This window comes from Panthera tigris, chromosome A1, assembly GCF_018350195.1.
Source record: "Panthera tigris isolate Pti1 chromosome A1, P.tigris_Pti1_mat1.1, whole genome shotgun sequence".
Lineage (NCBI taxonomy): Eukaryota > Metazoa > Chordata > Mammalia > Carnivora > Felidae > Panthera > Panthera tigris.
Window position 1 is genome coordinate 157733517 of NC_056660.1, and position 26840 is coordinate 157760356.

General features: G+C 41.1%; 1 protein-coding gene across 3 annotated transcripts in view; it reads right to left on the reverse strand.

The window, feature by feature from the left end:
* The window catches only part of ERAP1 (endoplasmic reticulum aminopeptidase 1), a 45719-nt gene extending 19338 nt beyond the window's left edge, over positions 1–26381 (reverse strand). Inside the window, exons 1-10 of one of the 3 annotated variants that reach the window (XM_042990525.1) lie at positions 26347–26381; positions 19754–20297; positions 17860–17998; positions 14835–14969; positions 7879–7999; positions 6993–7147; positions 6531–6644; positions 4798–4929; positions 1783–1914; positions 1561–1632 (exon numbers count right to left, since the gene is read on the reverse strand). In XM_042990525.1, coding sequence (XP_042846459.1) covers positions 1561–1632; positions 1783–1914; positions 4798–4929; positions 6531–6644; positions 6993–7147; positions 7879–7999; positions 14835–14969; positions 17860–17998; positions 19754–20280 — 1527 coding nt within the window. In that variant the 5' untranslated portion in view covers positions 20281–20297; positions 26347–26381. Of the gene's footprint in view, positions 1–1560; positions 1633–1782; positions 1915–4797; positions 4930–6530; positions 6645–6992; positions 7148–7878; positions 8000–14834; positions 14970–17859; positions 17999–19753; positions 20298–26318 lie in introns of all 3 variants that reach the window. The other 2 variants (XM_042990544.1, XM_042990533.1) reach the window with 2 other exon arrangements.
* Between the last annotated feature and the right edge of the window lie 459 nt (positions 26382–26840).

The following is a 26840-nucleotide window of genomic DNA, read 5'->3' on the forward strand; positions in this document are numbered from 1 at the left end:
CATGTGTAGGTCATGTCTTGAGAGCATGTATCTGGTTCTACCAGGCATACCTTGGGCTTGCCACACCACACAAAGCAGGCATGGGAATGAAGGCAGAGAAGGGAGACAAAATGGCCAGGCATTCAACACCTATATATCATTACTGGCTCCCAGAGAAGCAACGCGGGGCGGGAGGAGGCGGAAATCATCAGTCAACAGCCTGTACTTCCTAAGTGGTAGCATCAAGATAGTCCACACACAACAGTCATAAATTCAAAGGAGAATACATTTTTGATACTAAAAAAGCTTCTGGAAAGAGCCTAAATGCCCATCATTTGATGAATGAATAAAGAAGATGTGGTTTATATATACAATGGAATAGTACTTAGCAATGAGAAAAAATGAAATCATGCCATTTGCAGCAACATGGATGGAACTGGAAGGTATTATGCTGAGTGAAATAAGTCAGCCAAAGAAGGACAGATATCATCTGCTTTCACTCATATGTGGAACTTGAGAAACTTAACAGAAGACCATAGGGGAAAGGAAGGGGAAAAAATAGTTACAAACAGGCAGGGAGGCAAACCACAACAGACTCTTAAATACAGAGAAAAAACTGAGGGTGGATGGGGGGTTGGGGAGAGGGGAAAGTGGGTGATGGGCAATGAGGAGGGCACTTGTTGGGATGAGCACTGGGTGTTGTATGTAAGCCAATTTGACAATAAATTATATTAAAAGAAAAGAAAGATAACACTCAAAAATAAAAAAAAATTAAAAAGCTTCTAAAGGTATTTAAGAGCTAGTAAAAAAAGACAAAACATGCTACATAACAATCTAGAAATTACTGAATAAAGCCATCTCTAAAAACCAAAAGCCAAAAAAATTAAAATATGGTGAATAAAGTTTAGTTGAATCTGTGGATTTAACCTCCACCACCTAGGAAAATACTCCACAAGTCCAGATAAACAGACTCACATTGTTTTGTGACTCAAATATTAGGAATTCTTTACAGCTTAACAGTTAAACACGTGAATTAAATCTAAATTCAGATCCCCACTCTGTAATTTACTAAGCATAGACTTTTGGATTCTACATTCCCAATCTGTTAAAATAGAAGTAAAAGTACCCCACTCATGGTCTTATTCTGCAAAGTAAAGGAGGTAATGTACCTAAGTGCTTATTAGCACTGCCTGACACATAGTAAGCTCTCCAGAATGTTCACTGCCCTTATTTGTTGTTTCACAAATGAAGACCTATGGAAATGATCCATATAGCCTGACTGATACAGACCCCGTCTACCATAGAAACATGCCATACATTCACTGCTTTACAGAGAATGAAGCTCAACAAATTAGTACCAGTGATATGTGTTACCCAAGAATGCTATCCAACTCCCTTGTGTAGATAGTTCTCAAAAGAAATTATAAAAGACTGTCGGTCTGGTATAGTTTAAACACAATCTTTTGTAGAGAAGAATGACAGAATGAAGGGCCTCAAAGAGTTTGGCACAGAGGTTTCCTTCAAAGAATGCGGACTCAAAATATGTGCTTAGGGGTAGCATGTAGAGATCTAACAACTTACTGAGGATGAGGATGAATGTGCACCCCTGGAGCAAAAGCCATCCATTCTTTGTGTGTCACCGGCAGGACAAATCTAAAAACCAAAAATAAACATATTATTCTCAGTTCTGTAGAAAACACTCATGATTCTGCTCAGATGGATTAATATGGTATAGGAAAAACAAAACAAAACATGATAATAAGCCTGTGGATTCCAAAAATAGATAAATAAAACCATACTCACACTTGCCAGACTATTCCACAGGTCCTCATTTTTTGTGTTTTTATAGCTATACTTCTGGAGATACTGTACAATACCACTTTTAAATGCATCAGCACTGAGATAATCCCTTAGCATATTCAGAATACAAGCTCCCTGAAAAGACAATGTCAAGCATGGTTATAGTTTAATCATCTAACCCACCATCACACTTTAAAAAAAATTTTTTTAAAGAAAGTAGGTTAAACCTAAACCTGTCTAGGGAGGGGATTGAACAGGACTGTTTTTGTTCTTTCTCAGTCCACTAAGCAATCAAGTCTCCCACAGGACAAACTAACATCATGGCCCATTCCCATTACTCACAGGTCAGCAAACGGTGCAGCATCAACACTGAACCCTGGACCACCACCTGCCTTCCCCACTGCCACTCTAGTGCAGCAGTGGGGGCAGAAGGTCCAAGAGATAGAAGCAGAGGTACCGGTTAAGGAAGGGAGGGGAGCGCAGACAGCTGGAGCATAGAAGGCAAGAGTAACAATGAGAAAAGAGAATTCCTACATACCCTGTGTTCCTGGGTTGAGCTCTTTTCCCCTCCACCCCCATTCATGTGGATTGTAGATCACAAACTCAAATGCCTCTAATGGATAAGGGACATAAATGAGGGAATTCGTTCAAGGGTAAAAAAAAATTTTCTGTTTAGGTTGTTTCTTCCCCTCCACCTTTTTTTTCAATGTAACTTTCTAATTCCCAAGAACATCCTTCTTCTCCCCTCAGACCCTTCAATTCACTTCCTGTATATACTATCTTCTCTTAAATCTTTTTTCTAAGCAATAATGATCCCACTGACCCTGAAAGCCCTTCCTACTTCCTTTTCTTCCTAAAAAGAAATCACCCTTTAAGAAGTACAAAATCTCCTTTTCTGAGAGAATTTCTTATATCTTCTCAAGACATAGACTGTCCCTTTTTCTGTGGCTCTAGGGGATGGTGAGGATAACAGGCAAAGTCAGGACCCCTGAATATCGACATGGAGTGCATATCTCTGCCAAAAGAATGGATACTTTTTAAAGTTTTTATCAATGGGGCGCCTGGGTGGATCAGTTAATAAGCTTCTGACTCTTGGTTTCTGCTCAGATCATGATCTTACGGTTGTTGAGTTCGAGCCCCATGTTGGGGCTATCAGTACAGAGCCTGCTTGGGATTCTCTCTCTCCCTCTTTCTCTGCCCCTTCCCCACTCACACTGCTCATTCTCTCAAAATAAATAAATAAACTTTTAAAAAACACAAATATTTGAAGTTTTTATGGAGGTATAATTTACATGTAACAGTTTCAGGTGTATAATGATTAAATGTTTGTATATACTGTGAAGTGACTACTACAATAAGTCTAGTTAACATCTGTTACCACATAGAGTTACAATTTTTCTTTTGATGTGGACTTTTAAGATGTACTCTTAGCAACTTCCCAATATGCAATACAGTATTATTAACTATATAGTACCATGCTGTAAATTACATCCCAGCGACTTAAAGGTTTTCTAAAAATATGTACCCTTTTAACCCCCTTCACCCACTGACAACCACAAATCTGTTCTGTGAAAGGTGAAGTTTTTTGTTTTTTAAGAATATCACATATAAGCAAAATCATATGGTATTTGTCTTTGACTTATTTCACTTAGCATAATGCTCTCAAGGTCCATCCACACTGTCCAAAGGGCAAAATGTCATTCTTTCTTGCGGGTGAATAATATTCTGTTGTATATACATATCACATTTTTCATCCATTCATTCATTGATGGGCACCTAGCTTGCTTCCTTATCTTGGTTATTGTAAATAATGTTATAATGAGTATGAAGGTGTGTATTATCTTTGAATTCGTGTTTTTGTTTTCTTTAAACACTCAGAATTGCTGAATCATACGGTAGTTCTATTTTTTAATTCTGCACAAAGAGCAATGGAGCTGCCCTACGCGTGTAGTTCTATTATAAATATATAATGTGTGTGTGTGTTTTTCTTTTAGAGGCAGAGAGTGCGGGAGCAGGAGAGGAGGCAGAGAAATAGAATCTTAAGCAGACACCACATCCAGCATAGAGCTAGACACAAGGCTCAGTCCAACAACCGTGGGACAGCCATTAATTGAAGAGACTCTCCTTTTCCCATTGTATATTCTTGGCTCTTTTTTCACAGATAAAAAAAAAATAATAACCGTATGTGTGGGTTTGTTTTTGGGTTTTCTAATTTGTTCCACCAAGTTATGTACTTGTGTGTTGTTTTTATCTCCCCTGAACTACTTACGGAAATATCGAAGAATACCGTTCTGTTTACTACAAATAAAACAGCCTAGTACAATGATAATGACCTTCTCTGCCCGTTAAAAACAATGGAAACAGTTGGAAATGGAAAGAGAATTGGAAAAGCATCCTTGATCTCATGAAGAAGGAACTATGACTTTATCTCCAGGTTGCATTGCCAAGGGAAATTACCCAGGTTCCATGTAACCAGTGTCATAAGAATCCTTTTTTTTTTTTCTTTTTCCTTGTCCAGAGAAGCCAGATATCAAGATTTTTATGTAAAATTTCCCACTAGACGTTAGCAACCATTTCCAATTCTGTATTAAACACACTGTATAGAACAGTATTTTGCAGTTCAACAATATAAACCATTTTTGAAGGCAGTGAAAGGCAAGCTACATGGGGCACGGATTTTTGCCTGGTACAACAGTTATGCTCAATCAAGACCTATTTGTTGAATGATAAATAAAAGACAAAGTTATTGTAGACCATGGATTTTCACTTTATGACAGAGTAAATGACAAACTGACTATAATATAATCTTTAGGATTACAAACCAAACTTCAAGTTAAGCCTTAAAGAGTCAAGTTTAAGTTTAACTTAAAGTTAAGCCCCTGCCAGCATGGGACAGCATAAAAAGCATTCCATCTGGGTTGTTCCTTATGGAAAGCCACCCCACAACCCTCTGTCATCTCTCCACCAAAGTCTTTATAAGTTTGATGTCTAAAATGTACCCTTATAATCCATTTTTACCTTTTCATAAGAAACTTCATCAAACATTTCCCGAATCTGAGCAGGATTCTCTACAGCTGTCGACACAGGGTGTGAAGAATTTAATGCGTCTACCTCCATCACATCAAAACACTTGCCAAAGAAATAATCTTCCTATTGAGACAAAGACTTGATTTATTTTTAGATAAAAAATATGAAAGGACACATGTTTTATCTGGGCTAGACAGAATTGCAGTTTTCTAAAGAGCATCCTAGAAACAATTTAGGTGAACATTTTAGATTTTGTTCATCTTAAATGCCTATCACTTTAGAAGACAATTTTCTCTTAACTTAAAAATAGAACTATCATTCCTATAGTCAAACAGTGCCAAAACAACAAACTAAAATGTGTAGTGATTCCAACATCTCAAATCATCTTATTTTAAGGCAAAGAAATTTAAATTTTTTTTAATGTTTATTTATTTTTGACAGAGAGAGACACAGAGCATGAGCGGGGGAGAGGCAGAGAGAGAGGGAGACACAGAATCCGAAGCAGGCTCCAGGCTCTGAGCTGTCAGCACAAAGCCTGACACGGGGCTCAAACTCACAGACCGTGAGATCATGACCTGAGCTGAAGTTGGACGCTCAACTGACTAAGCCACCCAGGCGCCCCATAGAAATTTAAATTTAAAACTATGTGGTCAAAAAAAAAAAAAATGGAGGACCAATTCCAAATATAATCTAATTTCTTAGGGCATATTACTCAACAGAATAACATACACACATCATCATTTTTATTATTAAGGCATATGTGGAAACGGGAAAATATTTATGACCCATTGTAGTACAATAGTTATATAGACATTACAACTATAAATTATGTGTACAGGAAGATGAAAATGAGAAGTTAATATATGCCTAGGTCAAAATTATAGTGGGGTAAAGGATTGTTTGGGGGATTTTGTTTGTTTTTAAAGTAAGTTTCTTTTTTAGCTTTACTACATGCGATTTTCACAAGTTAAACACCTGATTTTTAAAATAAACATGTAGGGGCACCCGGGTGGCTCAGTCGGTTGAGTGTCCGACTTCGGCTCAGGTCATGATCTCACGGTCTGTGAGTTCGAGCCCCGCGTCGGGCTCTGTGCTGACAGCTCAGAGCCTAGAGCCTGTTTCTGATTCTGTGTCTCCCTCTTTCTCTGCCCCTCCCCTGCTCACACTCTGTCTCTCTCTGTCTCAAAAATAAATAAACATTAACAAAATTTAAAAAAATAAAATAAATAAATAAATAAATAAAATAAAATAAAATAAAATAAAATAAACATCTAAAGGTTCCAAAGCATGAAGTTTGGGACTCCCGAGTGTAGGCTCATAAATAAACAAGTGTGCAGTTACCTAAAACAAGTAGAATCGGATTTGATTTGACAAGCAGGATACTATTGAAATAAAAGCAATCTGTACATAATCCTTCAGAGAGGAACCTAATGGTTGAGGAAATGATATGCAACAGACAGGCTGTCATTACTTCTAGCTTTTTTATAATAAGGGAGGATAAGATTTAACATAATTTCCTAACAACCACATATTTGGAAATAAGCAATCCAGTTAGGAAATAAGCATTTGTGTTACCTTTCAAGTTCACTAGCATTTTAGAAACCAGATTCTAATCTAAGCTATCAGGGAGTTATTAATATTTCCATGAATTCTATAATCAAAGACCAGCAACACCGAACAAAACAGCAGTATCAACTTGTTAAAAATAAGTAAATACTTCTTACAACTTTCAGTTCTGGATGAGTCACAGTGACAGACACAAACTCCATAAACTTCGCAAATCCCTCATTTAGCCAAAGATCATTCCACCATTCCATAGTCACGAGATTCCCAAACCACTAAAAGGAAAGTACTAGATTATTCATACATTTCTACGGAGACTGGATTATCTACACAGTTACAGACATAAAGCATTCAGAAGGAAAGATTTCGTATGTGCAATGTCAGCATATAAGTAACATTTACAGAATTTTTTTATCAAAATAAGAAGAAAAACCTTTCGACGTTCATTTTAAAACATGGGACCTTGTGCTTTAAAAGAAATCATTTTTCCTATAGAAAAAAAGACAAAGTAAAGATGAATCGATACACTTCATGTATCAATATGAATAGTCTTTTAAGTCCCATAAAAGCAAAATAGATGTAGTTTCACCACAATTTTTAAAAGCATCATTTATCTTGTGTACCTGGTGGGCGAGTTCATGGGACACGGTCAAAGTAATGCCAAGCTTATTTGATGCAGAAGACTTTTCAGAATCAAACAATAGAACAGATTCTCTGTATGTGGTCAGTCCCCAGTTTTCCATAGCGCCACTCTCAAAGTCAGGAATAGCAGCAAGATCTTGGAAAGGACACAAAAATGTATTAACAGTCCCTAAACTAGACATTGCCCAAACACACTAACTTTCAGAATGGATGGGTGTAGGGATCAAAAGAAAAGAACTTATCACAACCTAGAAAAAGAGGCTCAGTGATTCAGGGTTGCTCTGCTGTTGCCTGACAAAGTCAGATTGGGGCCTCGGGCCTTCTGACTCCTCTTCTAACTTTCTGACAAGGAATTCAGGGATTGGATACTCTTAATAATAATTTCCTCAATTATACACTTGACTTTGGATGCCCTCGACTCCCATACACCTAAAATCTCAAACGAATAATAGTTTTAAAAGCCCATTTAAGAAGGAAACTGCAGATTTTCCTTACACTGTGTAAATGTGTTCATTAAGAAAAATGTATTGAGCACCCTCTCTATTTCTACCAAATATGTGCAAATAATGAAAAAGATGCAGCTTCTGCCCTTTGCTGTCTGCCCACTAATACAACTGAGTTTATCTTTAAGGTCAGAAGGTAAAATTATCACCATGACATGTGCCTCAGAAATCTTATCAAGATCTGCTCCTGCTATTATTAGAAATTTACTGTATAGATTAGGGGTGAGAAGGAGCAACCCTCTCCTGCCAGAGGTCTAGACTTGAAGGGCTGCTGAGATACCATGGGAATGCCAATTACGGGGATATAATACATAGCTGAGGTCATTAAATGCCACAACTTGAAATAATCTTGCAAAATTTCTACCTTGTTTGGGTAAGGGATATGGAATGCTGAAATAATCCTCATAAAACTCTAGAAGAGTCACTGCAGCATCCAGTGCATAATCTGCCTGATGTATCTTGTCTGGCACAGCATATATGGAAACCTGAAGAGAAAGCACAGTTAGTTACTCAAATGCCATAGTGGCTTCTCTCCACGTGGGGAATAAACTTAGAAATTCTCTGAGCTTGTACCCAGGGGTTAACAAGGCATAAAGAAATAGGAAGCCACAGGATGAAAGCACCCAAGATTTGGTAACCAAGATTAGATATTCAGGGCCGAAGCACCCCAATTTAGTACAGAATCAGAAAGCTGCTTTCATGGGAGGGAAGGTCCAGAATAGGTAAACAGGTAAATAGGGCTGTTGCCCAGCCCTAGGTAACAGGTATATAGGGCTGCTGCCCAACCGCAACAGGCCGAAGTTGCCCAGAGGGGAGCTTATTAGCAAAAGAAAGGTACCTTGATGTCCCTGAGGTAGCATGCTCTCACTCTCTTGTCCCCTATGCAAGCTAAGATAAACAGACAAGGCCCCTCATGCCTGCCATAAACAACCAGCTGCCCAGCACCAGGACTTTGCTTTGTGTTGACCAAAACCCCTAACACTGCATATCTGCAAAACCCCCTTTTCCTCACACCTGTGAGTTAATGTTCATGGTTTCACTGTCTCTTTGTGCACATCCATCACGCTTTTAAGCCTTCTGATTCTAATAAAAACACAGCAAGGACCCTTACTCAGGGTTCTTGTCTCCTCCCAAACGTTAGCCTCTCTCACATTTTAATCCTGCATCCTGATTTCTTGCTGGAGAAGAGAGAACTCCAGACCCTAAGTCTACAACAGATCGTGACCCAGGGCTGACATGGCCAGAAGGCGGTGCAACTCAAGGACTGCGGGATGCCATGGACCGACTAAAGAGCTCCAAGAAAAACGCACCAGATTACAATCTCTTCCTGATGAACTAAGAGAAAAGCAAAACTATATTAGGATTTGCTGCCGCGGAACTTTGGAGAGATTTATTATGGGAGACTCCCTATCCCCAGAGCAGAAAGAGTACATTCATATTTTACAATCATTAGGAAAGGTGGCTGGCACTATCTTCACTCAGAAAGCACTCCTTGAATTATGATTACCCAGCAACACTGCCTTTGGTTCCCAAAACAAGGAACTTATGATCTTGATATTTGGGAGCGAGTAGGGAAAACATTAAAATCTCAGCATTCCGAGGTGGCTAATGTCCTCCCCTGAGGTAATCCTTACTTGGTCCATTGTCCATACTGCCCTTCTCCCATTGAGTTCAGACGATGCATATAAAGATAAAGAATTACCCAAAAAAGAGGAAAACCCTAGGCTTTTTTATAGTCAGCCTGTGCCTTCACTGCCTTTACAGCCAGAAGATACACACCCTCTCTCCAAAGGGTGGGACGATATCAAGCCTCAAGAAACCTCACCGACTGGTTCTGATAAAGTCCTCACCCCAATGCAAAAGTGCATTAAGAAGCCCAGAAGGCCGGTGAATTCCAGGTGTTTCCCGTTGTCGGGCAAAACGGGCAATACGTCCGTGAAGGCCTGCTCTTTCAAATAGTAAAGGAATTGCAGAAATCAGTTCAGCTGTATGGCTCCACAGCCCTTTTACGATCTGCATTTTAGAAACTATTTGTGGCACTATTCCATGTATGCCTAGGACTGGGGCTGTCTTATAAAAATCATTTTGACTCCAGCCCAGTATGCTGTCTATGCCCAAGAGTTTCATGACGCTTGTGTAACTCGTGCTATGCAAAACTTTGATGCTGCTATTCTAGCGTCTTTTGAACAACTGTCCAGTACAGGACAATGTTCCCAACTAAGGCAACAAGCTCAGCTTCCAATCATTGTCAGCAAAACAATGCACTAAAATAGTATGACTTATTTTACACAGGCCGTCTCTTTTAAAGGGGACTCTCTCTCTCTCTCTCTCACTGTTACTCCCAATATACTCTGGCTACTCTAACTACACGTGGGGGTTTCTCCCTCATTCATTTCCTTGGTCAATGACTACGATAATCAGAGCCAACTGTCTCTGGTTAGTCTACCTCAGGATGGAGGTTTTAAGGAATATTCCCAAGCAACTGCCAAAACTCCTTTTGTCTTGGGGAACTTCTCTGTCTTCTCTGGCCTGACATAGACTGCCTAATTCCACAAGTGGAAAACAAAACAAAAATCTGTATCTGCTCATCTATCTGAGCTAACAGGCTTTAGGACCACGAGAACTCTTTCTCTGCCCTCTATGCCTTTATCTGCCTTCAGGCCAGCTGTGGGCACCTCACCCTTTAGGCCTTCCCTTCCCACTCCTCAGGGTCCTGCACCAACTGGGATGCGACCTGCATATCTGGCTCTTCAATGCCTCAGGCAGCATCAACTCTTCCTCCTAAGAGCAAAAAATACCCCCTTAGACTAGGGCCACCCACTTCAGAATTCCTCACTGGTTCCACGGGAAAAAATTGACAATGGTAAACTTTTAAGAGGACACAGATAAAATGTAATTAAGACAGACATGTCTTTTAAATTATCAAAATTAAATAATAAAACTTTATTCTACTAAGGTTCACTGAAGGTCAAATAAGTTCATGTTATCTCTTTTCCAATTTGTCAGCCAAAGGATGACTTAAAGTAATGGTTAACTTTGTCTCATAGTTTTCATGGGTAATTGTTAAAATAGCTTTCAGGGTCTTTGGTAACCTGAAACTTTAACATTTTGCTTAAATGATAAATTAAATCTATTGAACATTTAGGCCTCTTCCAAATCAAATGGAATGGTAAAGCATTGCTTACTAACCGTAGGTTTGTGCTTCTGGTTTCTACGACAAAAATACTGAGGACATTTAAATCTATTAAAAAGCATGCTTTATGCTTAATGGATCCATAAGTCTGCCACCTAAAAAATTTCTGATGTAACAGATGGTTTACAATTGGTTGCTACTTTGTTTTCACTGGAGACTAAGGTTTCTAAGAGTTAAAATTCTGCTAAATATAATTAAGGCTAATGGAAATAAGGAAAGTAACTCAGTATATAAAAAAGTAAGAGATATGTAAGAAAGATATAAAAAATGAGCATATATTTTTGTTAAAGGTTATAAATAAAATTTTAACAAAAAGGGTAAAATGACAGGACAGCATGCCCTTTTTAAGTTGTTTTACTTAAGCCTTGGTTGGAATTACCCATTCCTTATAATCCACAAGGCCAAGAAATTGTAAAAGGAGCACATAGTATGCTCAAAAACATGTTAAAAAAACAAAAAAGGGAGAGATACCCATGGCTATCTACATTACAACCTCAGCTCCTTCTTGATCATGCTATGATTACTCTTAACTTTTTAAATCTTAATCCTCAAAGACTAACAGCAGCTGAGTGACATTCTTCAAAATCAGATAAACCCTCTCATCCTATGGTGCTATACAAAACCTCTGAAAGGGGGCCCACATGGACTGGACCCACTAAACTTCTCACCTGGGGTTCAGGAGAATATGTTTGTGTTCTTTCAGATTCTGGACCTCTATGGATCCCCTCTCTGTTGGTTGGTGAAGCCATACCATGGAGACCCCTGGATATCTTCCAACGAACCAGTACTTCCAGAGAATGACTCTTAATGAGCAGCCACCAGCCCCCCTTTTTCAAGATGGAAGAAGCCTCTTCATTGACTCCTCATCCTGAAGCCACTCCACAAACGCAACATAACATGGGGAAGCCTTAATCTCCTGTCCAACCAGGCCGGCATCCTCTTACAACACAATGGTATTGCATATACCCCTGACTCGCATCTGATGGCCATGATCTCCATCATTGACAGGAATTCGATACAGGTAACCCTGATTCTTCTCCTTGTCCTCATTTGTCCGGGCCAAGCTCAATATTCATATTGGGCTCATCTCCTTAACCCACCTATATTTGACAGCTTAACACTCCTAGACCTGGATATTCCTGTTAGCAATAATGACACTGAATTCATGGGAGGAGCTAATCTTAACCTGCCCTTCCAAACTGAACAAGAGCATTGGCTTTATATGCCAAGACCTCAATGGTGGCTTATTCCAGCACCTCCTATGTGTGTTACCAAACTTAGCAACCTATCTGCTTGTCTCAAAGTAAGAATCAACTGGCTTTTACATGTACAGACCAAAATCTCTAAAAGGCCAATTTTACCTTTTTCTCAGCCACAAGCTTTGATATACCTCAAAAAACAAACATATCTCACACTCCTAATGTTCTAGCTTGCTCTAGTCTCAAGTATTCAGACCACCCCTGGAATAATATTCCTTGGACAACCTGTTATGGAGAGACTGAGCATAATCTTCACTGGGGCAATTGGACCATTATTGACAGGGGTCCTAGAGGACATCTTGAAACAAAATATTCAAATAAGACCATATCCTTTGACCAATCTAGTAGACAGAACATTTTTTGGAAGGACAGAGGCTTGTCTGGCCCTATAATTTCTGCACATAAAGGGAAATTAAAAGGACCTGGCTTGTTAATCTTTGGAAGCTAGGCCTTTCTTCACTCATACTGTTAGCCATGGTGAAATTTATGTAAATCAACATATTAACATAACTTGGGCCTCATGCCTGCCATAAACAACCATCTGCCCAGTGCCAGGACTTTGCTTTGTATTGACCCAAACCCCTAACACTGCATATCTTCAAGATCACCTTTTCTCACCAACACGAGTTAATGTTCACAGTTTGACTGTCTCTTTGTGCACAGTCATCACACTTGTAAGCCTTCTGATCCTAATAAAAACGAAGCAAGGACCCTTACTCAGGGTTCTTGTCTCCTCCCGGATATTAGTCTCTGTCTCATTTTAATCCTGTGTCCGCTCTCTTGATGGACAAGAGAGAACTCCAGATCCAGAGTCTATGACATCTCCACAATTGTATGGAAGATGGACATCAACAGTTCCATTTTGTGGAATATGGTTGCCACTTAGGAAGAAAATTGGAAGTTCGATTTCTTGTATTAATGCCACCTATTTCTGACCAAGTCCCCTTCTGAAAACTACAACATCCTGGATAACGTAAACAAAAAGGTCTTTTTAAAAATGTTCTTAGGGAATAATGGAAAAGTAAAGAAAACTTAAATGCCAAAAATGACTAACAGTAGGACCCTCCTAGACAGAAGAGCCCTGCAGCCAGCTTTTGTCCTGAGGACACTAACCTAACACAGATGGACTTGAGCTTTGGTTTTCACAGCATTGAAGGTCTCAGGGGATAGAAGACAAAGTCCAGAGCCCGTCCAAGGGGGGAAAGCCCAACAGAATATGCACCATGCATAAAGTTGAACCCTATAGGACCATACCCTTTCTGTAAAGATAAACTAAAAATAGCCATCCCCTTCCTCAAGGAGACTGCAAGGGGGAAAAATGCCTTTTTCAAGTCTTGGTACCATATGGGGGAGGTTGTGGGAAGTCCTGAGTGAATCAGCAAGTTAATATTCATGCTGGTTAGCAACTGGACTCACAATAACCAGGTGGCTCAAAAACCTGAAGCTAATAATTTGATTTAAAGCGGTTCATGGGCTGGTAAGGGCTCCCAGGCATCTGCCAGGAGCAAACAAATTCTCTGTGGAAGAACCCACCATCAACTCAGGTAGTGTAAGTTCAATATACACACAGGAACAAAACAATAACCAGCAGAAACAACAAATCACAGAATGAGACACGTAAAGACTTCAGATAGGACAGTTAACTAGAATATAAAACGTTTAATGTGTTTAAAGAAATAAAAGGCCTAAAAATACTAATATGTAAAAAGAATTCTTGGACCTAATTCCAATATATGTGTGTGTGTGTGTGTGTTGGGGGGTGTTACGCCCACACCTCCAAGCAGTTCTCCAACACCACCTGAGTGTCCCACAGTTCCACCTCGATTCTGACACTACCCAGAGATACACCAGATTCCACAACATAAAGGTTCAGTCTTACAAAGTTGTCCCCACCCCCACTTCAGATGATATTCACAAGTCCAGGTTACCATCTGTGCTTCTGACCCACAGGCTACAGACTAGAGGTTGCAAAGACCTCCCCCTTAGGTTCGATTAATTTGCTAGGGCAGCTCACAAAACTCAGAGGAATATTTTATTTATTATAAAAGGACGTAACTGAGAAAGAGATGTGCAGGGCAAGGTACGGGAAAAGGCACAGAGTTTCCATACCATCTCTAGGCAAGCCACTCTCGCTGAAATCTTCACACTTTCACCAACCCAGAAGTCCTATCTACTCAGGCCTCAGCGAAAACCAGCATAAATAAATTAGGCATCTTCAAATTAAAGCTCCTCTTCTCCAAAAAAAAAAACCAAAAAAACAAAAAAACAAAAAACAAAAAAAAAACCTATTTGCATTCAGAGCCCAACAACATATAGTTGAATAGGTTGCTCCTTATGCAATGGTACCCAGAAAAGGGGCAAGTACTCCTTGAAACAAGATCTTTTCTCCAGTATTCCAGTATTAGCTGGCATAAATGCTCTCCCCAGAGTCATTTAATACTCCAAGCAGACTGCTCTATTTTACTTCCTACTCAAGGCCAGAAATCCTCTGCTCAGGTAGTCAGTGACATTTACTTCTAAACTGCAGGAAGCGACAGCCAGAGGCAACCTCAGAAAACACTGCAGGATCTGGTCCAACTTACACATTTTAAAGAAATATAAACTAAGTTCCAAAGGGAGCAGAGTCAAGGTCAGAATGCCTGCTAAAGGTGGAGCCAGGACCATGATGTAGGCCAGGCCAAGCCTCTCCGCATGTTTTTGTGTTAGAACTTCATTATAAATACGAGCATCTGTAACAATAGGATGCCAACCTTCCTGGTTTGGCCAAGACTCAGGGATGTGCCCAAAATGTGGGGCTTCTAGTTTTAAAACCAGGACAGTGTCAGATCAGGACAAGCTGGCCACCCTACGTGACAATCACAGGTTCACCTTGATTCCACTCTTGGTCATCTTGCTAACAGACTTAAAATCTGAAATAATGAAAGCCACCAGGTAGGTGCTCATCTTCACAGTGACATCAAAATGGTCTTCTATGAGTCCTTCAGCAATAGTCACAGATTTAACCTAAAATCAGAATAAAATCAGCAAATAATCCAATTATCCAATGCATTGAAAACAGTTTATAAACAGAAATCTCCTTACCACCAGACATAAAAGTGAAAGTACATAGCACAATATTTACATAATTATTTTAAAAGTTCTCTAATACCTGACTATAATTTAGATATTAAGACCATTCTACTCAATTTTTTTAAATGGGATATAATTCACGTATCATAAAATTCACCATTTTGAAGTATATAGTTCAGTGTTTTTTTATTATATTTACAGTTGTGCAACTATCATCACTAAATTTCTTTTCAATACCCCAGATGGTTGCAAACTAACTCATATCTGGTACATGAGGATTAATAATATGAATGGGACAAAGCAAACCTGAGATTGGTGGTTTCGCTAAGAGGTAGTCCACCTGACCATAAATACAGGTTTGAGAATTATCTAGAAATACAATGTCTAATTTTTTTTTTTTTTCCTGTGGGAAAACATGTAACCATGTACAGCTTAAATAGAGCCTCTATTTTCGTAAAAAACTGAAAGTAACCCATGCTTGGGCCTGACATGGCAAAGCTTCCTCCAAACTCTGATTTGCTTCATTGGAATCAGCTTTCAGTGCAATCAGGGAGAAGCCTTGCAGTGGGGTGGGGGTGATGGTGGTATAGTCTAAGAGGTCTGCTTCCAAAAAGGGAAGTGTAATACCTCAGGCAACACACAGCACTGGGGTGTGAGCTTGGAGAACGAGAACAAGAGGAGAACCAGCCTGGGAAATTCCATGTTAGCACATGCATTTTTCCTGAAACCTTATTTCCACCTCTATTTCGGTGCCCTTGTGCTTCTTTTTAATACCAACCAACCACCAGTTATGTGTGTGTGATGGCCACTCTTTGCTCACGTAAGTCCTGACTCTGATAGTTGACCCAGGTTTACTCTGGAAAAAACTCCAAATTACCTCTTCTTTTTAAATGCCTTCTGCCCTAGTCAAAATTTTCATTCCTGAAGTTGTGCTATTTACTAGGAAATTGCAGAGGAAATTTTAATAATTAATTAATTAAAGTTAATTAATTAACCTTTAAGTGTGATTAAATCTTGCCCACTGCCCAAACAATTCAATATTCCAATGGTATATTTGCTTTTCCAGCCACTGTAATGATCCTTTGAGACCCCATTGTCCTTCCCCCAAACTCCAGGTCCGCAGCCTGAGTTCAGGCTGATCCTATAAGATTTCTGCCAATGGGAGGGCTTTCCTGTCCAAGAGGCAAGATTACATTAGAGATTTTCCTCTCCTAGAGGTCTTAGATACCTATGGATTTAGCTCTAGCATCTTTGTGAAGCCTTTGGAGCTCCTAGCCTACCCCCTGAAAACCTACAAGTTTCTCCACCAATCTTTTTTGGTCATCAGTATTCCCCTTGATTCCATCGTATCTCTGTGCTTTTTCTCTTAAAGCTGTGATTCTGTAATTAGAGAACACATTCCCATCCCAGGGATGGAATGTTAATTGGAACCACCATGTTCTCTATCTCAAATTTATATCAGAAAAACAGCACAATTGTTTCCTGTGTTTTCATATACAAATGTGGGTGGAGTAGACAGAAGTTCTTAGCTGGCAGAAATTTGCAGAAGACTGCTCTTCACAGAACAGAGCACAGCCCTCTGAGGGGGGCTGTCAGAATCTTGTTTGAGGAAGGGATTTTTATGGTATTCAGTGGGGGGAGGGGCTCTACAGAGTTTTTAGAGTTGCAAGGTACTGTCCTAGATGCTGGCTGTGGCTCTCAGAGTCCCTATGTGCTAAGATTTTGCCTCCTTGGTCAGCACAGGAAGGAGCTGGTATACCCTTGAAGACTCTCGGCCAAGTCAGTTCCACCTGAGTGTCATCCACAGTGAGCTCTCTGAACAAAGCCTGCGTGTGCTTTAGGAGCTGATGTGCACCAGCTGCAGAATGATAGACCTGCAGATGAGTTTTTCTGAGCTGCCAGAATCAGCTTAGAGTTAGGGGCACTTACTGAGTAGCTTTATTCATTTGGCATGGCCATTTTCTCACCACTTTTGAAAATCAGATGGAACCCTGTCCATATTTGCTTTGGTATTGAAGGATAATGGTTTCCTTAAAGGGAACTGAGCTATCTTTATCACTACTTACCTTTTATACCATGATATTCCAAAAAGATTACTTTTTTTTTCTGTCAGCCCAATTTTATGCATATAGTTACAAATTATATAGCTAGTATTAGTTTATCATATATAGAAATTATAGAAAATAACTATATACTAGAAATATGGCCTTATTTGTCAAAGTGTTCCCTTTAAAATCCTTTCAAAAGGTCATAAGACAAAATGAAGGCAAAAGTGCTTTGGGAAGGGCACTCTCATTTATTTAAAAAAAAAAATTTTTTTTAACGTTTATTTATTTTTGAGACAGAGAGAGAAAGAGCATGAATGGGGGAGGGTCAGAGAGAGGGAGACACAGAGTCTGAAACAGGCTCCAGGCTCTGAGCTATCAGCACAGAGCCTGACGCGGGGCTCGAACTCACGGACCGTGAGATCATGACCTGAGCCGAAGCCAGCCGCTCAACCGACTGAGCCACCCAGGCACCCCTAAAGGGCACTCTCATTTAAACCTGCCCTGATTCCTTACACAGTTTCCCTCCTGTCAATATCAATGACCTGGAATGAGACTTGTGTTGAAATCTTCCTAGTTTTAGGGACAGTTTCTTCTTTGGCTACAAATAAATTGTTGCTTGAAACAAAAGGATAGCTTGGGAATGAAATAAGAAAAGTCAAGCAATAAACCAAATAACACAGGTGACCTGAATGTTAATAACTGTCACTGGGGAAATGCAAGGCACAGCCTATCGATAGACGTTTCCTGTGAGTAGATATACAGGAGTTCAGACTCACCAGTGGCATATTGGAGATGGACAGGTGCCTTGGCTCCCTTCTGATCTTGACTGAAAAATTTGCTTTGAAGGAAGGTTCATCAAAGCAGGGAAAGGCCATTCTGGCTGCAGTAGGTTCAAAATGTGTTGATGCAAGTACTCTAAAATTATGGCAAGTGAAATCAAAATATAATATAAAGCACCAGGGACTCCAAAATAGATGTATATTTGGTTTTTAATTCCTAGAGATACCACACAATTATTGATTTCACTACTAAAACAAATGTTTCAACAAAAGTTATCAAGAACTAAGTAAAAAGACAAGTAAAAATCTGGGAAAATTAATTGCAAGTTATCTGACAAAGGGTTAATAGCCTTGACAGACAATGAACACTTAAAAATGAGTAAGAGTATATGCAACAACCATGTGGAATAGCAGGCAGGTCATAAACAGGCAATTCACTGAGAAAGGGCCTATAAATAGTCAATAAACATATCAAAAATTGCCCAGTTTCCTCAATAACCAATGAAATGTAAATTAAAGAGACATACCTGTTGGCTTTTTGGTTCTAAAAGGATTGCCCAGATACATTATTGGTTAGAGATGAGGATTGTGGCAAGGAATATCAAAAGATTGTAGACCCTTTAACTTAGCAATTTTGTTTATAGGCATTTATTCCAAGGAAATGATTTTCAAAGATACTGCTATTGTTGAAAAGGTGGAAACATCCATCATGGTGGATTAGTTAAATCAATGCAAAACATACATTTTAATAAAGTCATTAAAATGATGTATAGGAATAGTCATTCATATGAAACATCTCAACATATTAAAATAAAATTCCTTATACAACAGAAAATATAACATAGCTCCACTCACATAATGTATAACCATATCCAAAAAGAAGTTCTAGAAGGATGATCCCCAAAATAAAAGTAGTGGTTATCACTAGGGGCCATAATAGGGATAAAATTGACTTTTCAAAACATTCTTTTTGGTAGCATCTGACCTTTTTTTTAACCTCAAAAGAATAATATGGAATCAGAAGAATAAGTGACTATAATCTACTAGCAAATAAAATTTGATTTTAAAATTCAGCATAAGATCTCCCAAAATAGATTATACCTTCTTAAAAACAGAACAATAGAAAGGCAGGTGAGGATGTCTAAAAAGAGTTTTAACTGAGAAAAAAAACTTTTCTTATAGGCTGTATGGGATGAATTACATCCTCCAAAAATATGTTGAAGTCTTAATCCCTAGTATCTGTGAATGTGATTTCATTTGGAAATAGGGTCTTTGCAGATGTAATCAAATTAAGATGAGGCCATCAGGTTGGGCCCTAATAAGACCAGTGTCCTTACAAGAAGAGGGAAGCTGGGGGAATGGCTATGTGACAGCAGAGGCCAAGTCCAGACTGATGTAGCTCCAAGCCAAGAAATGCCAACAAAGGAGGGCCACCACAGAATAGAGAGAGGGAGGGAAGGATTCTTCTCAAAGATGTAGAGAGTGTAGCCCTGGATTTTGAATTTCTGGCCTCCAGAACTGTGAGAGAATAAATTTTTGTTGTGTTAAGACACTCGGTTTATGATACATTGTTACAGCAGCTGTAGAAAACTAATACATAGACCGAGAGAATTAAAAACATTTATTATATGCCAGAAATCTAACTAAATAAACAAACAGGTACTTTGACAGAGCTGAAGGAAATAAAACTGGTTAAAACAGAATGAAACGTGACATCCAAAAACACAAAAAAGAATCTACTGGCCATGTTTAGCTGTATAAATGAAACGTAAAATCAAAACAAGGAAAAGCATTCAATGATCAAGGGAGTTCTAAGAGATAATCCATATGAAATCATAAATCTAGTATGGGGGCAGCACTTGAAGTTTTTAAAAAAATAGAAAAAAAGTACCTTACTTCCCCTTCCTTGGTTCTGTAGGTGCTTTTATAAAATCCATTTAAATGCTCAGAAAGGGTGCCAGCATAGTCAATGACAACTGTGTACAGGAGCCCAACAACCAGAGGCTCGGGAGCCAGAAGTGCAATTTGCTCATGAAGCGGGTATTCCAGGACTCTCAACGGTTCTGCAGTCAGTCTCTCTCCAACTCTCTTCCTGAGGGTGGCCTTAGATATTTGCAGGTGGTGACTATGCAGGATGATGGTAGTGGTAGGCTGGCTGGCTGTGATTTCTATCTGAGTGGTTCCCTCGAAAGTCAGAGTGGTGAGATTTGCATGAATCATGAGATCATAATGAACCGGGCTGATGTGCTCAGGAAGTCGAATTTTATCCCAAGGGAATGGTGACCCATTACTAGCTTTTGGAGACGAGGTGTCACTGCTCTGACACCAGGAAGGAGTTGACACAGTTAAGAGAATCAACAGTGAGGACAGCAGAAGCAGCATGGTTCCAAGTGGCCATTTGACGGACAGAGATATCATCTTCTTGCTCACACTACCTAGTGGCACAAATGTATAAAAGGCCCCCCACCCAAGGAAAAAAAAATTGAGTCACTAAAATATTATCAAGATTGCATAATTTCACATTGTATCTACCCAGGATTAACAGATACAGATACAAACTTTCAAAAGGTTTAGGTCTTTTCCCGAAAGTAAAATTACCTTCCCTATGTTACTGATTCATAGAAGAAAGAAGTTTATGGTTAGCACCAATCTTAATATCTATTTAAGAAGTATCATTTAGCTTTACAAATTTAAACGAACTCTATCATTCAGGGTTCTTGGTTGAAGAACAAGCTCACTAAGTAGTTCATCAAATGTGTCACAGAGTTGTCAGGACATTTGGGAAACCAGCCCCATAAAACAGCAAAGATTGGGGCGCCTGGGTGGCTCAGTCAGTTGAGCATCTGACTTCATCTCAGGTCATGATGTCGTGGTCAGTGGGGTTCAAGCCCTGCATCAGGCTCTGTGCTGACAGCTCGAGGTCTGGAGCCTGCTTCAGATTCTGTGTCCTCTCTGCCACTTCCCCACTCACACACTCTCTCTCTCAAGAATGAAACAATGTTTAAAAAATTTTTAAAATAAATATATAAAATAAGCAAAGATGGACACCAGAACCATATCAGAGAAACTGGCCAGGTGACCACTCCCACCCACACTGGACCCACACTGGAGGAAGCCACCCTTCTGCCTAGGGATCAGATGCTGGCCACTGCTGCAGCCACTGCCAGTGTGAGGTCTCTGCTGCCCCTGCAATTTGGCAACACTTCTTTCAGCTGAGGTCAGGTATCCACACTGCCCATCAGGGAGGCGGAAAAAGCAAAAATCTGGATTTCACAGCTTCTGCAGGAAGGGACAGGTCTGGCTCCCCACCAAGCTTACAAAGTAGAGAATTACTAACATAGAGGAAGCATAGGAAGGAGACACAGATGCCGAGTGGCCAGGACTGTGGGGAGGCAAGTATCCCTAACAGTAACCTTCAATAACAGCGGTCGGCATCTTTGTCATTGTCGTACCAAAAGTTAATCTAATATTAATTTAGCCAGGAATGACTTAAAGAGTTCACACCAATAGTCTGTGATAAACATAGCAATCCCCAGGATTCTCTCTTGCAATTATTTAACAAATATATGTTGAATGCCTGCTACATACAAGGCCATGTGCTGAGTACTGTGTGGGATAAAATAATACACAACACAAATCCCACAATCAAGGACTTCAAAATCTGGAAAGGCAGGAAACATTCATGCGCAATGAAATGCAACAGAGAAAGTGTGGAGCATTTTAGGAATAATAATAAAAGACAGTGCTGGGGGAGAAGGGAGAGAGTGACTTTGGCTGCACAGTGACTCTGGGATTCCTTCCTGCAAGACAAGCATTGGAGCATGGTTTGGAAGGAAGGGTTGGATTTGAAAATGAAGGGAGGGCACTAAAGGCACTGAAGGAAGAGGAAACCAGGGCGGGAGTTAAAGCACAAAGGGAGAAAGTGGAGGGCTGGCTGGACAATCAATGTGGACAGAAGAAACCCTAGGAGAACTGCATGCATAATGATTATTCACAAGGCAAGGAGGGAAGTGACTCCAAATGATGCTCAAAGCACGCTGGGAGTCATTCTGCAGACTGTATTTTGTACTTTATTTTAAAGGTCATAGGACACAAAAGGAATGTGAATTTTAAGAGAGTAGGCAAGCATGCCTGAGAACTGAGTATATTTCTCTTAGACAGAGACACCTCTCTAATGGCTGTTTGCCAGGAAAGGATCCCTGCCAGATGAGTCCAGGTAAGTGATCCTAATTCCCCCAAACTCCTCTGGCTCCTGAATATACAGATCACATAAGAAAAGTAGTAATGCTACAATGTGGTACATGGGATTCTACCTCTGTATCAGCGGTTCTCAACTCCGGCTGCATATTAACATCACCTAGGAGGCTTTCAAAATGACGGGTGCCTGGATCCCTGTCTAGAATAATTAAACTGAAATCTATGGTGATGAGGTCAGGGCATCAGAATTTTTAAAAACCTTCATCTAGAGATTCTCCTGGAGAGCCAAGTTGAGAACCTCCTAGATAATCCTTGGCAAACCCTGGTCTCACCCCTTGAGCCCCACACAGAGGGATATAACTTCAAGGTAATAACTGATGCACTGTCCCCAGGCCCTCATCGTCCATCCTGCTCCCCTCCCAAACACACATTTAAAGGTGCCTAAATCTGCCTTCCCCACAGAAAGGGTACCAACACAGCAGAGACAATCACTCACAGAGGCACAAGAGAAGAGAGGATCAAAGGTTCACACCAATTCTAAGAACAGGTTTTTTTGTTTGTTTGTCCACGTGTTTCTTGTTTTATGTGTGTGTGTGCATGTAGGAGCCAGCTACAGGATGCTTCCAGCCAATGAGAAGTGAAGCAATTTGAAGGAGAAGAGTAAAGTTTAACACCAAAGCGGTCAAGAGTTCCCACTTCTACTTCCTCAGGCAGAATTCCAGCGCAGGGGCAAAATGATGGATTCCTTTTGAAGTTGGGAGAGCAGAAATAAAGGGAATTTGTGTGATGCTTCCATTTTGAATTTCTGATGGCAGTAGCTCTGTGGATGTTACCTGTACCCCAAGATGGTAGAGAGTGCATTGAAGGTGTCAGGTTTGGGCATGGGAGGACTCCAAAAGTCCCCAAGTGGTCTCTAAAAGTCCAGGAGGAAATCTAAAATTTCCAACTGGTTCTGAGCTGACAGCAAGGTCTACAGGCTGCTGAAGGAATTGGCAGGGAGACCTCATATCAAAGGCTTTGCAAGGTTGAGTCGATGAGGGGAGGGGGTCAAAGAGAACATGGCTGTGTCTCAAAGGGGGATGTAATGCCAGGAAACCAAAATGGAACACATAATGTAGACAGCATAAATGTGAGAATACAGATGTACATATCTCTAACTATTGCTATATCAATAATATATAATGCTTACTGTCAGATAATATATATTACACTTACAGTAAGATAATGATATATATTACACTTACAGTAAAGAAAAAGAAAACCTGACTTTGAGTTCCTCCTCTGCCGCATACTTACTGTATGACCTTGGACAGGTTATTTAATCCCAGTTTTGTTTTGTTTGTAAGTTGAGATAATAATACCTCGCTCATAGCATTGTTGTAAAGACTGAGTTAAAATATCTTTTTTTTAATGTTTATTTATTTTTGAGAGAGAGAGAGAGAGCACAAGCAGGGGAGGGGCAGAGAGAGACAGACAGACTCCAAAACAGGCTCCAGGCTCTGAGCTATCAGCACAGAACCCGATGTGGGGCTTGAACTCACCAACTGCAAGATCATGACCTGAGCTGAAGTCGGACACTTAGCCCACTGAACCACCCTGGCTCCCCTAGACTGTGTTAAAATATTTTCAATCGTTCATTTGACAAATATTTATTGAGGACTTATTATATGCCAAGGATTTTTCTGGACACTGGCAATGTAAGATAGCACGCATCCTCTTCCTCAAAGAGCTTATGGAACTGGGATGGGAGGAATTTTTCCCCATGATTAGGGCTATGTAGGAAAAACCCACACATACGAAAAAGAGAATAACAGGGCAGACCGATTTATATTGGGGCTCTCTGAGGATATTTTAGCTGAGATTTAAAGGACAAATTCAAACTAGCTAAGAAAAGAGGGAGAAGGAGAGTTTTCCAGAGAGGAAACAGCAAGCATATTTGTAGGCTCTCAGACAGTAGAGAGTGCTGGTTATAAAGGCTAGTGAACCTGAAAAGGGCCACATGGGACCAGACCACCATGTGGACTGTAGACATGTTAAAGATTTGGGATCCTATCCTAAGTACGATAAGAAGCCACTGGGTTTTGAGCTAGAAGGTCTTAGGATCCAGTTCACATTTTTAAAAGCTGCGTGGAACAAGAAAGGAGCATGAGTAAAGGCCAAGGAACCAGTTAGATAGTAGTCTCAACAGAGGTGGCTGGGTGGCTCAGTCAATTAAGGTTCCAGCTCTTGGTTTCAGCTCAGGTCATGATCCCAAGGTTTGTGAGTTCAAGTCCCACATGGGGCTCTGCACTGACAGTGCAGAACCTGCTTGGGATATTCTCTCTCTCTCTCTCTCTCTCTCTCTCTTTGTTCCTCCCCTGGCTTGTGCTCCCTCTCTCAAAATAAATAAACTTTAAAAAAAGAAAAGAAAGTAGTCTCAATAAAGTAAGCTAGTGGCTTGTACTCTAGTGGTGTCACCAGAAATGGGAAGGAGTGACAGAAGGGAGGGGAGAGACAGAGAGATGGATGTACTCAACATCTACACTTGGGGTGAACCAGAAGTGGGGAGTGACATAAAGAACACATCAGAATGGTGCCAGGTTTCTATAATGAACATCTGGTTAGTCATACATGCCATTTATTGAGATGGAGAAGACCAGAGGTGCAACAGTTTTCAAAGGAGGAGAGGGAATGAAGGGTTCGCTTTTTAATGTTTAATTTGTGATGTCTCTGAGACATCCAAGGGAAAATATCAAGCAGGTAGATGAACACACAGGTTTAGAGCACAGAGATAAAAGTTTTCAAGGACTTTCCTGTACTTTACTGCATTTCTTTAAAGTTTTAAAAAGTATCTTCCTTTAGCATCTGATCTTACTAAATAAAGCATGTTTCAACAGCCAATGCTGTAGATGAAAGTGCAACAGTAACAGAGTACCTAACTTTACTTCACTGCCAGGAAGTTACTTTAGAAACCTTATTTAGAGGGAAGAAAAGAAAAGAAAAGAAAAGAAAAGAAAAGAAGAGAAAAGAAAAGAAAAAAGAAAAGAAAGAACCTTATTTAGGTTCCCTTTGCTGATCAGGACTTTTCCCACTCACAAAGAAGTCAGGGACAACCGATCCTGGGTGACTACACCCTTCCCTTTATTGAACACCACTCAATGTGAAATCTATCATCAAGAGGCAATGGGACTTTCTTCCAAAATGTCCTGAACAATTAAATTAGCAAGCATTGATAACAGTTGGTCACTGCTGGTAACAATAAAAATGCTGAATTAATTTGAATTTTTTTTTAACCAATTAAAATTTTTCTGTTTAGGCCCACCTGAAAATGTGCTGTGTATCCGTACAATTCCAAATCTTTGGGAAAAGAAACAACACTGGCTAATTTTTTTTTTTTCTTTAACGTTTTTGTTCTTGTTTTTGATTGTTGACCACATCCTGAGTTGAGAGCAAATTCTCTGGGCATTCACCAGAAAACTGAGCATTTCCTTCTGAACCTGGCCTGCACAAAGAACCTTCCAGAAAACGCTAAGGAAATGTCTTTTCTTCTCCTTCCGTGAAATTAACGTGCAGGTCCACCTGGCGAGTGAGGTACCCAGACAGGCAACTTTAATTTGCTCAAACAGGACAGCTTTATCTGAATACAACTTGGCTAGAGCCAGAGTGAAGGGAAGACAGTGGCTGGGAGCCAATACAAGACAAGCAGGGAAAAAACTGTTCTTGACATTTATGCACTCTGATCCTTCAACACCCCAACCCAGCAGTTAACCCAAAGCCACGTTCTTTTCTCTGGTAACTATCCCCAGGGGACCCCTCTCGGCCAAACCCGCGTCCACCCCGCCCCTTCCCTCCACTGGGCCCTACTTGGGAGCCGGGTGGACTTGGAGTTTGGCAGGAACCCAGCCGGGAGGCGGAGCACCGACGAGGCTCCCGCCTTCCAGGAAGTGGGGGGGCCGAGAGCGCGCGGAGTAGGAGTACCGGCCCTGCGCCCCCTGCCTTCTCCTGGCCCAGAAGGACCCGAGCGGGATCCGCAGGCCGCGGAGCCCGCCGCCCTCCCTGAGGACTCGGGCCCGGGCCCCGCAACAACCCCGGGCCCCGCAACAACCCCCGGCCCCGCAACAACCCCCGGCCCCGCAACAACCCCCGGCCCCGCGTTCCCACGCGCCTCGCTGCCCTCCGCCCCGCGCCCTCGGGCCTCCCCGGCGGGCGCGCGGAGGTTGCTCTTCTGTAGCCCCGCAGCCCGCTCCTGGAGGGGTGTCCCGGGGTCGGGCGCGCTGTACCTGGTGGTCCGCAACCGAGCCAACTCACCCTAGCGCCGCTGCCGCCTGCCTCGCCTACCCCGGAACAGAAAGTGAAAGCGGGGCCGGGGCAGAGGCAGGCGGGCGCGAGGTGCGCAGCTGCCTGCGCTCTCCCGGCAGGCGCGGGAGAGCCCTCGGCTGAGGCGGGAGTTGCGAAAAGGGAAACCTGTGCGGAGGGACCGCCGTAACCCCGCCGGGAATTCGCAGGAGTGCTGCACGTAAGGGAAACAGAGGAGGTGCAACGCAGGGCAGATCGGGCGGGAAGGAGCACCCCTTTATGAATGCAGATCATTTTCTCTGAGTGTGTCTTTGAAGCCTCCCCCCTCCCCCCCAACAGTGGTTAGCCTTTGGCGCTCCCAGGGTTGAGCGCATTAAAAAAGGGCTGGTGTGGCCGTAGGTGACCCCGGGGGGCCTCGAGCTTGCTTCTCTACGGAGCCTGGACGGGCTCGACGCCGGTTGGACTCAACTGGTGTCCATCATCTCGTCTCTGCAAATGGACTGGGA